General features: G+C 47.6%; 2 protein-coding genes across 3 annotated transcripts in view; one reads left to right on the forward strand and one right to left on the reverse strand.

The window, feature by feature from the left end:
• Positions 1–5,114, reverse strand: part of LOC134411305 (zinc finger protein ZFP2-like) — a 34,017-nt gene extending 28,903 nt beyond the window's left edge. The window contains exons 1-2 of the mRNA XM_063145019.1: positions 4,972–5,114; positions 2,911–3,017 (exon numbers count right to left, since the gene is read on the reverse strand). Of these exons, the coding sequence (XP_063001089.1) occupies positions 2,911–3,005 (95 nt within the window). The 5' untranslated portion in view covers positions 3,006–3,017; positions 4,972–5,114. The remainder of the gene's footprint in view (positions 1–2,910; positions 3,018–4,971) is intronic.
• A 971-nt stretch (positions 5,115–6,085) lies between these two features.
• The window catches only part of SPEN (spen family transcriptional repressor), a 63,676-nt gene continuing 56,536 nt past the window's right edge, over positions 6,086–13,225 (forward strand). For both annotated transcript variants that reach the window (XR_010026349.1, XM_063145321.1), the window contains exon 1: positions 6,086–6,252. Coding sequence is in view for 1 of the 2 variants with exons in the window: in XM_063145321.1 (XP_063001391.1) it covers positions 6,170–6,252 (83 nt within the window). In the remaining variant the exon portion in view is untranslated. The remainder of the gene's footprint in view (positions 6,253–13,225) is intronic.

The raw sequence follows: 13,225 nt of genomic DNA on the forward strand, positions 1-13,225 counted from the left end.
CCTACCCGTACACTGCGCTCAACATTTAAGGTCCTCCTCCGAGTGCCTACTCCGAGGGAAGCTCGGAGGATGGCAACAAGGGAGAGGGCCTTCTCTGTGGTGGCCCCCCGACTGTGGAATGATCTCCCCGATGAGGCTCGCCTGTCGCCAACATTGTTATCTTTTCGGCGCCAGGTCAAGACTTTCCTCTTCTCCCAGGCATTTAAAGGCTAAGTTTGTTTTTTAATGGACCCCAGAATTGTTGTTTTAAATGGATGCTGCTGTTTTTATACTGTTGTTTTTATGTCTCTGATGGTTTTTAAATTTTGTATATTTTTAATTTTTACTGGTTTTAGCTTTTGTGAACTGCCCAGAGAGCTTCGGCTATGGGTAAATAAGTAAAATTATTGTGATTTTTTTAGGAAACAGCTGTTGGTATAGTAGAGTGTGAAGTAGCAGTGCTACAAAAGAAGGAACTGTGGTCCTTAAAACTAGTTTGCTCGGGGGGTGTCACAAAGCCACAACAAAAATAACAGAGGGAAACACTAAAGGCCTTTCCCCTGGTAACAAAGACAAATGTGGACTTAAAACTCCATGGCTACTCAGCATAGTGAATGAATACTGGAGCATGACATGAGTAGGAGAGTGTTTTTGCTCATGTCCTACCTTTGGGGCACGAGAAAGGATGAAAAAGAAACAAAGGTTTCAACTATTTAAATGATACAAGGATCATAAACCTCCAAAAAAGTAAAACTCAACGCCTCTTTTTTTTTTTAAAAAAAAAGACTGAACTGAACAAAAATGTTTTTACTGAAATTTGAGCCATGTTCTTCCTAAATTCCATCTGCGCCCATGATGCACCTGTCCTGAACATGAAGGAGAAAGGAAAAGCATTGCAAGCCATTCAGAGATTTAGCTGCGCATTTTAAATCCACTTCCTTCGAGACCTGCCTCCACGATTGGAAAACAGAACAGAGCACCTCTTTCTATATATATATATATATATATATATATATATATATTAAAAAAAACAGTTTCACAAACACTGCAAGAACTCTTGCACTTGCTCTCCCATTTTTCCTCTGGAAGAGCGTTGCCTTAGAGAAAGCGGGCAGAAAATCACCATGACACCCGAGAAGCTAATTGAATTTTGTGGAACAAACTTCCTTAAGCGATGGCTTGGTTCCCTGGATACAGAAAGGGCGAGGGAAACACTCTTGAGAAGTCTGTCCTGAATTTCCCACCGTTCAGGAAAACAGGATGCTGTGTTTCCTTATGAGTCGCTCTATCGCACACAGTTACTGCAACGCACTGGGCAGGCGATGGGAAAGGGAAGGCAGGCAGGCAGAGGCTGGGCGGGCTGCTTGAAGCGGTTTGGTAGGCCCAGCGAGGACCGCGAGCCCAGCACCACGACTGAATGAGCATCTCATTGCTCCTGAAAGCCTTCTGGTGCATTTAATACGCCCCTGTGCCTGCAACAATTAAACTGCCAGGGAGCAGGTTTTGTGTCAGTGCTGTGAGGCATCTCTGCCACCTGGGGTGCCTCTGCTAATTGCACCCCCAGGCAAGAGGCGGCTGGGAATGTGATTTCTCTTCCCTGGCCTGGTTCAGCAGGGAGCGGATTGGGTTCCCATCTGGCTTGGAACTCAGCAGTGATGTGGGCATGGCAGTTCCATTAATGCCCACCCCTGGGATGTCAGCCGTGGTAATTCACTTTTCTCACACCGGCATCATTATGTGTCTTTGTGGCACACTTCCTGTGCTGTTATATCTTACGTAGCTGTCAGGGCTTAATTTCTAAAGCAATTGGGGTTCACATCTAGCACCAAGCTAAGCCTCTGACCTGGAAGCCCATATCTCTAACCCCACAAGGGTGGAATCAGTCTGTGTTTGCTCAGTAGTAAGGGAGACACACTTTGCACACGCTCAGAGGCAGTTTATTATTGTTGCAGTAATAAGGCAACGTTCTATGCAGCTTTTCATTTGATAAATCATTCACTGTAAATAGTATATTATTTAATCTGGATTTGTTTTTTCTTCTTTAAAAATGGTAGTGTGTTCTATTTATTCAGAATACAGACCCAATTCTATGAATAAAAAATAAAAAATAGTAAGCATATAGAGCTGTAGTCATGTTGTGTGTGTTTTTAGCAGTTTTTGGTTGTTTTGAAATTTTGTATATTAAAGATTTTATATTCTGTTGTTACTATTTTGTATTTGTGGGTTATAATTTTTGTGAACCGCTCATAGAGCGTTGGCGATTGGCCGATACAGAAATGGAACGACTGAACGTTAGTCTGCTGCAGCAGAAGCAATCAAGAGTCTTGTGGCACCATAAAACAAACACATTTGTTATGGGAAGCTTTCAGGAACCAGAGGCAGAATCCCCACCTGCCCCAAAATGATATTAGCAGCATAAGGGGGAATGTAATGAATACTTGGACAGGTAAGGAATAGACCAGGTATAATTGGCCCTGATTAGGAAGTTATACCTCATTGGCTCAAACATAATGAGCTTTTTTTTGTTTTTTTACAAAAAATAAAATAATTAAGAGCCTTGAATTACCCTTGAATTAAGGCACCTATGTTGATCAGGAACTTTAACCTAATTCTCAAGGTATTGTTAATCCCAAATCGTTGAACACCAGGAAATGGATTCCTTTTGTGTCCTGTTAGTACACGTATTATTTGCGCAGGGGGAAAAACATTGTAGGAAAGGAAGATCCCTAGTGGATGAGAGACAACTCAGGTAAAAAGGGTTGAAATGCCAGGGCAGATACTTCATGGGTGTCCATGACCTCACACCTGATTCACTCAGAGGGAGCTGTTAAACCAGCAAAACCCCAGAAAAGATGGGGTGTTGTTTTTTTAATCCACACTGCCAAATCCTGACCTCCGTGGTCCTTTGCTCACAGCTGGTTTTCGCCTTACCTCCCAAGCAGACTTTCTCCTGAGTTCCTCTCTCCTGAATAGACCCCTGGTGATCGAGCCTCTTCCAGCAATTCCGGATTTCCTACTGAGGCCATTGCTGTAGAGACCTAGAGGATGCAAGAGCAGAAGCGGGGGTTGAGGCAGGACTTGGGATAGTTCATAATTTAAGGCCCTCTTCCAGCAGTGCCCTGAGATCCGTCTTCGTGGGATGACCCCTTTGGGTTCAAGTATGACAGGAGAAGGAGAAAAATGTCTCCCTCTCCACTGTGCATAATTTTGTACACCTCTATCAGGTCTCCCTGTACTCTCCTTTTCTCTAAGCTAAACAATCCCAGTCATTGTCACCTTCCCTCATGGTGGAGTTGCTCCAATCCTGTGATGACTTTTGGTGGCTAAAACATAGTGCTTCTCCAGCGGTGTCCAGAATTGTTTGTGGAACATCAGGTTCCTTGTGGACCTTTCCTGCCAAGGAATCCATGTGTGTTTGCAAAGGATTCTGGGCTACGCCTACAATCATGATACTCACACTGTCACGTGGAGGAGTGTGCTTTTGGGTGTTGTCATTGCCATATGAATTGAGGACACGATCCTTAATTAATTGCTTCATTACTCAATTAACAGAGCAATCCTTTGCATGTTTACTTAGGCGCTCCACTGTGTCTTAACTCCCAAGGAAATTTGCTTAGGACTGCAGCCTAAGACTGCAACCTTAGATCCACTTACCTGGAATTACTCATTGGACACAATGGGACTTCTGAGTAGATAAGTATACTTTGAGTAGACACTGCTGTTTTATTATATGAATTGAATTATTGTAAACTGACTTTGGAGGGCTCTTGTTTTGAAAGATGGCCTAGAAATATTTGAAATAAAGAAATACAGGCTTCATATGAGAAAAAAATAGTTCTAAGAAAGAAAAAGGAAACAACCTTTATTTCAAGATGAAACAAGGCAGCACCTTAAAAGAAGCAATCTCCGTTAATCTTAAAAGCCTTTTTCTTAAGATGGCGCTTAGTATCTACAATTTTATAAGCACATTAAAAAAAATCTGCTGACGAAGTAAATGCTTCACTTTTTCAGTCGATCAAAATGTTACATAATTATTAATCTAGTTGATTAACTGAGTTCTACCCGGCACGCCTAGTTACATTATTTCCCCCCCCACCAGGAGGAAGATAAGAACAGTATAATTTAGCGCTCTGGGAAAAACAAGATAATTGTAAGAATGTGGTTAGAGTGTAAGATGACCTGGGTTCAGATCCTCACATGGGGCTGACTGGGTGACCTTGGGCCAGTCACTTTCTCTTAGCCTAACCTACCTCACAGGGTTTTTGTGAGAATAAAGAGGGATAGCTCCATCCACGCATAAATCACCCTGAGATCCTTGTAGGAAAACTGGGATATAAAGGTGAGAAATGGTGTTAGTAAATATCAATATAAACAATAATACATCCCTCACAATTCTGCTCCTTCAGATGAGGGTTTGAAAACAACAACAACAATGAAGCCATCGGTGTATAACTGCGTATTCTTCCCTGTTTACCCTTCGGTATTTTAAGATTGTAAGCTCCTTGGGGCAGAGACCTAACCTCTCATTCTTGCACAGTGATGATTCTGTATGAAGAACTGGGGTTATGTTTTGTTGCTTATTTATTTGTTTCAAATGTAATCCATTAGGTAAAAAAAAATGCCTACGATTGTGAGCCATCTTTGGGCCCCAAAGCCCAGATTTAGGAATGTGTTTAGAAGTACAGTATTAAATCGCTTGTCTTCGGGGACCTCGTGATTAGGCAGCAAGGATCTGGAGCACTTTGAGAGAAGGGGCTGAAGGAACAGCCGCCCTTCGAGATTTAGTGGGAGCTGAAACTTCTAATTTTTAAAATTACTGTCATCCACTTCGGTGGTGGGTTGTTTTTTTTAAATTATTATTACGTTTAACCTTGAAAGGGTTCCAGCCTTGAAGGCGGCCCCTCAAACTAATCTTTAAATATTGTTCGTTCGTTTGAGACGAGGTACAATTGCGGGTGTTCGTTCCTTTCAAAACGCATTGGGATTACTTACATAGCTAGGGATTGTTTGGGGGCACGACAGTATCCGCGCCGTGTCTCTTCCGTCGTGAATTGGGGCCACTGGGGGAGGGGGGAGAAGGCCTTCCTCCTTCCCCCTCCTCCTCCTCTTCCTCCTCCGCCACCTTCCTACGAACTGAGGCGCTGAGAAGGGAAGGCGGCAGAATCGCCTCAGCCGCGGGGCGCATGCGTGGCAGGGGCGCCCCTCCTGAGAGGAGGAAGAAATCTCTCTCACACACTCTCTCTCTCTCTCTCTCTCAGCCCAGCGTCCTGCGCCTGCGCGCTTGCAGCCGAGAGGCGTATTGGGGACAGCGGGATTCTCTCACCCCTCCCCCAGCCACCCCCCTCCTCCTCGACCAATCCCTCCCCGCTTCCATCAGCTCGCGCAGCCTCCACCAACGTTCGGCCGCGCAGGCGCCCGCTCTCTCCCCTGCTCTCTCTCTCTTTCTCTTTCCTTCGCCGCGCGCGCGCGCTTCCAATCAGGAGCGAGCCCTTGGAGCGCGAGGACAGCGGCCCGGCCGCGGGTTGGCTGAGGCGCGGCGGCTGCGAGTGCGCATGCGCGCGCGGGAGAGCCAGAGGGCGAGCGCCCGCCAGCCAGAGAGAGCGCGACGCCGCCGACGCCGCTGTTGCTGCTGCCGCTCGTGCTGCTGCGCCGCGGCTGAGGAGAGATTGGGAAGAAGCGCCGCGGAGCCCCAGGAGGAGGAGGAGGAGGAGGAGGGGGGCGGCGGCGGCGCGGCGGCGGCGGCAGCAGCACCGGCACCGGCACCACCCCTGGCACCGCTGAGGAGGAGGAGGAGAAGCAGCAGCAGCCGCCGCCGCCGGGCAGCGAGGGCGGCCAGCGGGCCCGGTGGGATGGTGCCCCCCACCGGCGCCGCGGAGGGAGGAGGCGGCGGCGAGGGAGAAGGAGCACCGGCACCGTTGGCGAGAGGCGGCCGGGCGCGCCGGAGGAGAAGAGGAGCGGCGGCGGCGGCGGCGAGAGGCGGCGGCACCGGCACCCCCACTCCCGGCGGAGGCGCCTCCACCACCCCCGGCGGCTGCTCCCGCTCGCGGCGCTGAGCCGAGCCGAGGCGGTCGGGCGGCGGCGGCGGCGGCGGCGGCAGCGGCGGCGGTCGGAGCAAGAGGAGCAGCAGCAGCAGCCGCCGCCGAGGCCGGAGCCCCCCTCGCCCTTCCCCGCCCCCTCGCCCGGCAGCAGCATGGTCCGGGAGACCAGGCACCTCTGGGTGGGCAACTTGCCGGAGAACGTCCGCGAGGAGAAGATCATCGAGCACTTCAAGCGGTGAGTGAGTGAGCGAGGAGCAGGCAGGCAGGCAGGCCGGCCGGCCGGCCCACGGGAACACGCAGCCCCCGCTCAGGCCTCAGTGGGGGAAGGAGGCCTGTGGGGTGGGGGTGGGGGTGGCCCCGAGTCAGAAAGGGAGGAGCCCCCCTCTCCCTATCCAGATCTAAAGTCACAGCCCCCCCCCCGCTTGTATCCCATCACGTCTATGGGGGGAGAATAGGTGTTACAAGGCGGTGAAGAGAGGAGGGAGGGAGGGAGGGAGGGGGGAGGGCCCTCCTCTGGTCTAAAGTGTGAAGAAGCCCTGTGTGTGTGTGTGTGTGTGTGTAACAAACAAGCGTAGGTAGGGAAAGGGATATTGGGGAGAGGTGGGCCATTGTATTTACTACACTTGTTTCTAAAAGTGCCATATCCTGCTCAGCTATAAATAGGCGCGGTGGCGGTGGTGGTGGCGTGCTGTAGCTCTGCCTGCCTGAGAGGCAGGCAGGGGTAGATTGAGAGCTCAGGGGCCTCCTGCCCTCCCACAGGGAGTCAAAACAGCATGCCAGCCGGAGCCCATGGTGCTTCCCTGGTAGAGGTGGTGGAGGAGGAGGAAACAACCCCAAGATCTGAAAGCTGAAAGGGGTGGGGAGAAAGTGGGGGAAGGTTAGGCCCAGAATAACGTGGAAAGGGAATTCCGAGCTGTGAACGGGAGGGGAGGGAGAGTTGGGGGTGAGCGAGCCCAGAGTCTTAGTAAGGGCTGAGGGGGAGGAAGGGAGCAGTGACTCCACTAGGTAATGAAGGGTTGTTGTTTTGGGAGAGCTGCTTAGCTGGAACCACAATCTCAGGCCAGGGAGGGGGGGTGGTTCTCACCCTGGGGGAAGGCAGCTCCGTGGAACCTTGCAGTTATGAGATGAGGAGCCAGAAGGTGACAGCCCCAGCCTCCATATACACACACACTTGAGGTGCAACTTGCAAGAGGAAGGGGGAGTCTCTTTCTCTTGGAGCTGTGTAAAAGCAGAGAAGGTGGGGCGGGTGTGAGTGAGAACTTGAAGGGTGCTGGGAGGGACAAGCTTGGATGAAAGGCACATGCAAGGGGGGAGGGAGGGGAAGAGTCCCCCCCCCACAAGGGTGATGTGTGTGTGTGTGTCAAAGGGGGGAACTGAAGAGCGGGCCTGGCATTGAGGCGGTTCTGGGAAAGGCCTTTCAGAAGCCAGGCCAAAGGAGGCTGATCTTCCTGGGAAAACCCGGTCTCTGAGCGTTATAGCAACCCATGCTGGCTCCTGTGGACCTGGTGGAGTGGAAAATACCTTGGGTCCAAGAGAGAAGAAGAAGAAGGAACTTGAGGGATGCTGCTCTTGGAAAAGGAAGGATGCATGCGAAGCGATGAGGGGTCACCTCTGGCACTTGGAGTTTTAGAAATATGGACTTCAGAAACTGCAGACTTGCAGGGCTAAAGATCACTCAAGGATGGGAGAAGTCAGGTGAAGAAGAGAAAGGACGCTGCAAACGCTGTCAGCTGCCTGGATGGGATTCTCTAAGGGCACGCGCTGTAATGGAAGTGGCTTTTACGTGCTCATTTCTCCTTTCCACATTTTCTAACCAGCCCTATCGGCTGCTGGAATCAAGGGTTTGGGGGCTTTTAAATGTTTCCTAACCACGCAGTGGATGAAATCTTGCCTTTTTAGATGTGAGCAACTGCCTGCTTGATCCACTTATTTTTATTTTTTGGCTTGCTTCGTTCTTCCTTAAAACAAAATAAGGGATTTGTGAAGGAAATATTCGGGACTTGGAAATTCAAGCACAACTTTGAGTAAATAGAAGCTGAAATCCTCCTTGAATTTTTGGCTCCTTATGTGAAGGAACAATTTTCTGAGATCTCTAATTTTGAAGCCTAGATTGGTATTGTTATTTGCATTCTTAATCTTTTCCTTGCTTCTTTAGTGAAGAAAAAAAATCATAGTTGCATTCTTCTTCAGCTAGCAAGAAATCTTAATTGTGGTGTTTCCCCCTTTGACTTAATAATCATGATCCTTATAGCCCCAACCCCTGTGTGCATGTATGGCTTTTGTGTGCTGGTGATAAATTCTGGATGATAAATGGTTGTAGGTTCGGACACTATGTTATGGAGCCATTTCTGCTATTCTAGACAAGGATTTTGGCCAGCTGAAATTGTTTCCAGGTTGAGACTGAAAAGGCTTGTAACTTTCCTTGTAATTTTCTTGCTACTGTTTAGAGTAGGAAAATTATGGAGCGCACCTAATGAGTCACCATGGGAAAAATAGACTTGGTTGCTACCTCATGTGGCGGTGAGGGGGGGGGGGGGGATGGGACGGGACGGGACAAGCATGGCTGTTGAATCAGCGAAGGAAGACAGTGGCACTGCCCTGCTTCATTGAATGGAGGCTGTTGGGTTACTTGGTCTTTGCTTGTTAGTTGATGTTCAATATGGGCTTTGAGTTTGTGCCCAAAGTACTTGATTTGTAATTTTATGTTAAGAAGGATGTTTCCCTCTACTTCCCCTGCCTTAATATTGTGATTGCGGTTGGGGGGGGGGGGGAAGACCAGCAGCTTGATTACGTTTGGTACTGTTACCTTGGATACTTGGCATTCATTCTTCATCCCTTAATATTTCGTAGTGGGGAGGGGGGGAACAGCAGGTTTTAATGTGTCCGGAGTCCCTGTATGCAAAATGAAGCCTGCCTGGGAGCAAAGGGTTCCTTTTCTCTTCCTCATGGTTCCCCTCTCTCTGCCTTGTCCATTTTTGTGCTAGTTTCAGTGCCTGAGAGAGGAAAACGCGCAGGAATGCAAACGGTGTGTTGCAGCATTTGCTGTGATCAGCAGCGTGGAGACTGCCTTGTTCCCTTGGCAGTCCTGCCTGCCTGCCTGCCCTTAGAGGCATTTTTGTGCTTTAAAAAAAAACACCAGTGCTCCCTTAACCGTCCAATGGCTGGAAAGGGAAGGGAGAAATACTTGGGGAGGGATTCCTTTTCCAAGTGGTGTATGGTGCAGTGGTTTGGCTGGTGTGAATGCCTTTCTAAAATGGCGGCCAGGACCCAGTTTGTGTAGGAAAGAACAGAGCTGATCACAGGGAGGTGGTAGAGCTTTTGTAAAGCAGGAGCGGCAGCGTAACAAGAGACTTTGTCCAGTCCAGCTCCCTTGTTACCGCTGCCTTAGCTGCAGAGCTTCCTCCAAAATGTGCAATGGGAAAAGCGCGCTTAGGAAAGAGCAGTTCTTGCGGTGGTACGTGCCTGCGTGCACAAGGGACAGCCCCTTTCAAACAGTCTCTTCAGGTTTTGCAAGGGGCTAAGTACAGCCGCTTAGCTGTTAAGGATATCCATGTATCAAACGGTATGAAATACAGAAATACAGAGTGGTAGAGAGAAGCTTAGAAGTTTAACCCAAATAGGCTGAAATCTAGGTACGAGGAGGGTGCAATCGCAGGGGCGGGAGCGAAATCCAGCCATGCAGATTTTGGTAGCTGTTACGTAAAAATGAAGGAGTTGCCTTGTTTTGCTTTTATCCCTTGTGCTGGAAATACTAACAATCAGAGTGTAAAATGATGTGTACAAAATACAAAGACTGATCTGTTGTGCTAATCATTTTCATTGCATGGCTGTGATAGAATAGGTTCTGGTGTTGTTTGTTGTTGGAGTTTATGGGCTTGGGCATCAAGATTGTTGAAGGATTCCTCAAGTGAGAATCAAAGCTGGTTTTCCAGTGTGTCTCCTTCAACCTGGTTTCAGGGAGCGTTTTTATTGCTGGACAAAGTTGCCATGGTGCAGTTGCTTAGTGATAGATCAGAAAAATGGAAGGATCTGAATTAATTGGCCCACTTTCTTTCATCTTTCTGAATGGGGCATCAGTTTAAATATATATCTTGAAATTTGTTGTGTGTGTGTGTGTGTGTGTGTTAAGATTTAAACGGCAGATTGATTTGGCTGTTTTAGATTTGTTTTCTGGTGGTGTTGGAGAAGGAGGAGGACCCATAAATATCCAGCTGCATATTCCAGAATTCATGCTGTGGCCAAATACTCAAAAACATTTTCTGTCTGCGTGGGTTACCAAGTCATTTCACTATCAAATATCTGTTGAATTGAGCTCCCCTTGGCAGGAGACGATTGTAAGTACTGTATCCTCACAGTGGAGAAGCCCTTCCTTTGTATGTCCCTAGGTTGGGTGGGGGAAGGGGCAAGTTATACAATAATTGCATTGCTATCTTTGCATTGCGTAGCTGTGCTGAGCATATGCATGTGAAAGGCTACTTCCTGCAGTTCCCTATACAGTGTTAGGTTTAATTGTTGGAAAAGACCCACTATGTTTTGGAGGTGGAGGTGGAATCCTTTTCAGATTTAGCTGGTCTCCAAGGTACGAAGTTCCCACCCATCCCCCAGCCTGCGAATAGGACAAAGACTATGCAGAGGGGCCTGAGCAAGCAGTAATTACCTTCCTGCAGCTACAGAAGCAAAAGAGCTACCTCTGACATACTGGTATATTGCAGGACATAAACGGCAGGCATAGCCAAATAATAGGCTTATAGGTTTCTGGGTTCTAAATAACATAGAAATGGCTTGCTTTAAAGAGGAAAACCGAAGTGGCTCAGACCAGGGCGGGCACACACAAAATCTTACAAAGGGTGTTGAGAGAGGATGGGCAGACTGAACTAAATTGTATTTGTTTTGGGAATACCTTTTATGAGGACCAATTAAAATGCCACAAAGTCATGTGCAAGCCTCTTGAATTCTCTTTGTCGGGCTTGGATGTTGAACGCAACAACCAAAAAAAACATGGTTACCCACAGTTTTTCTTTGGCTTTGTAGCTCTGGATCTCTGGTAATTTGGGCTATCCCTGTATGAAACGCAAGTGGAGTGCTTCCCCAGTATTTCGTGTCAGTTCTTAAATGAATGTGATCCTTTTCAGAAAACTTCCCTGAAATGAAGTCTGTGTCAAAAGATACTATTTCGTTATTAATTAAATAGTGTTGCGTATGTACATAGCAAATTACAGAGTTCCAGAAAGGGGGGAAAGTAGTCCCATGCCCCTAAGGAGCTTGCAGTTTAAAACTGCCTTACCCAATCCGGCGCCTTGCAGATGTTAGGGTGCCACAGCCAGCATGGATAATGGTCACAAATGCTGGGAATTGTAGTCCAAAACATCTGGAGGGCACCAGGCTGATCTAAAATGTTGCTGTTGGTTAGGAATTGTGCATTTGGGAGGATGGGTGGAGGATGGTAATGCAGTCTCAAAATGCAAGTGTTTTTCTGCCTTAGGTTTGCAGACTGATCACGTGCATCCTTAAAAATTGCACGGTGGGGGCTGTCTTTCAAATCCATATTAGTATTCTCTAATATTTTGGAAGCTGGTGAGTGTTTAAAAGTGGAGGCCAAACTCATTGTGCAGTATGCCATCCCTTCTCTTTCTGCGTGCATATTTTTTTGACAGTTTTCTGTGAATTACTCTCAAGAATTCTGAAACCCCAGCGGTACCTTTCCTTTGGATTCTGAAGAATTGATTAGCTGTGACTGAAAGTGTTTCACAATTACAACTGAACCCAAACTACTGCAATAATTGAAATGCTGAAGTGATTTCCCACTGCTGAAACAGATGCAGAGCAGATTGCGAGAGAAGGTGGATAAATATAGTAACATTTGTCCTCTGCGCAAATGAGAACACAAGAAGAGCCATGCTGGATCAGACCAAATGTCCACAATTCCCTTTTGATTAGCTCATAGAGGAAAACAAGATATCTTTGATTTTCAGTAGAAAGGATAAATTAGTGAATAAAGACAGGCTGGGAAATGCAGTGAGTTCTTCTCAGGGGGTCCTGCTATTCTTAAGTTCTGAAGCAGTGTGAAAAGCTAACCTACAGTTTTCCTTGCATCTTAATAATACTCTTGTTTTGGAGCGTGTGTGTGTGTGTGTGTGTGTGTGTGTGGTGTGTGTATAGAAACACCAGGTACACGACTCTTCATATCCTTCAAGGTATTTTTTGCATGAGAAAAAAATGGCCTTTATGTCAATTGCCTGTTTAGTTTCTGGCAACTTCCATTTCATGTTTGCACAGCGCCTAAGTCCTCCCCTTCCTTTTGCTAATGGATAAGCAAAGCTCAACCTAGGAAAGCAGATTCAAGCTGTGGGTGTCCTGCCTCTCCTGTCTCCAACGTTAACGAGTATGTGCTGCTGGAAACTAGTCAGCCTTTCCTTTTGACAACGGCGCTGCCTTTGCAGGGTTAATGGAAGTCTAAGCAGGGGAGGGTGAGTGGCTCTGAATCTTATACATGGATCTTTAAGCAAACGGCTCCCTTCTCTTTTAAAAAATAAATCCAGTTGTGCTTTTGTGTGCACAGGCACGCACTGTTTTGCAACTGACTCGAGAAGGAAGGATTTGGTGCAGAGAGGAGGGGTGAGTCATTGGGAAGGATGTAGATGAGAAAGTAGACTTTCTCTCTCTCTCTGGATGAGCAGTGATCCCCATGGGACAGAATAACTGCATTTAATAGTGTGGAGCTCACTACGCTGAGTTTGGTTTGTTGCCTTATCACAGCTCTTTGTTTTAAATTCAGTTTAATGCAGTTTCATCCCTTGAAAGCACGAGAGCAGAGTTTTCTAGGTTGCAGCTCCCGGATCACCACCCTACTGCTGGCAGAAATGCTCCAGCTTTGCTGCTTTGTGTTTTATAGGATTCTTCACTTTTCAGGCTTGATAAACAGCTGAGGCTGCGGTGGCTTTCCTGAGGGCAGTCTTTGAGTGCTTCCTTCCCAGACAAGGAATGAGTGCAGGATTAGGAGCTCCGGCTCTGCGTTCACTTGATTCAGCCATAGATTTCTGGATGGCTGAGCGAGCCTCCCACCTGTAAGATGGTGGTAGTCATGACCTGCATCTTCAGTTTCCATTGGGGAGGAACAATCACGCCATCCAGAGATCTTTGTGCTCTGAAAGCATTCTATAAATAACGTTTCAAAGAAAATAAAAGGCCACAAGGCAGTCAAACCTCTA

Source organism: Elgaria multicarinata, chromosome 20, assembly GCF_023053635.1.
Source record: "Elgaria multicarinata webbii isolate HBS135686 ecotype San Diego chromosome 20, rElgMul1.1.pri, whole genome shotgun sequence".
In the NCBI taxonomy this organism is placed as follows: Eukaryota; Metazoa; Chordata; class Lepidosauria; order Squamata; family Anguidae; genus Elgaria; species Elgaria multicarinata.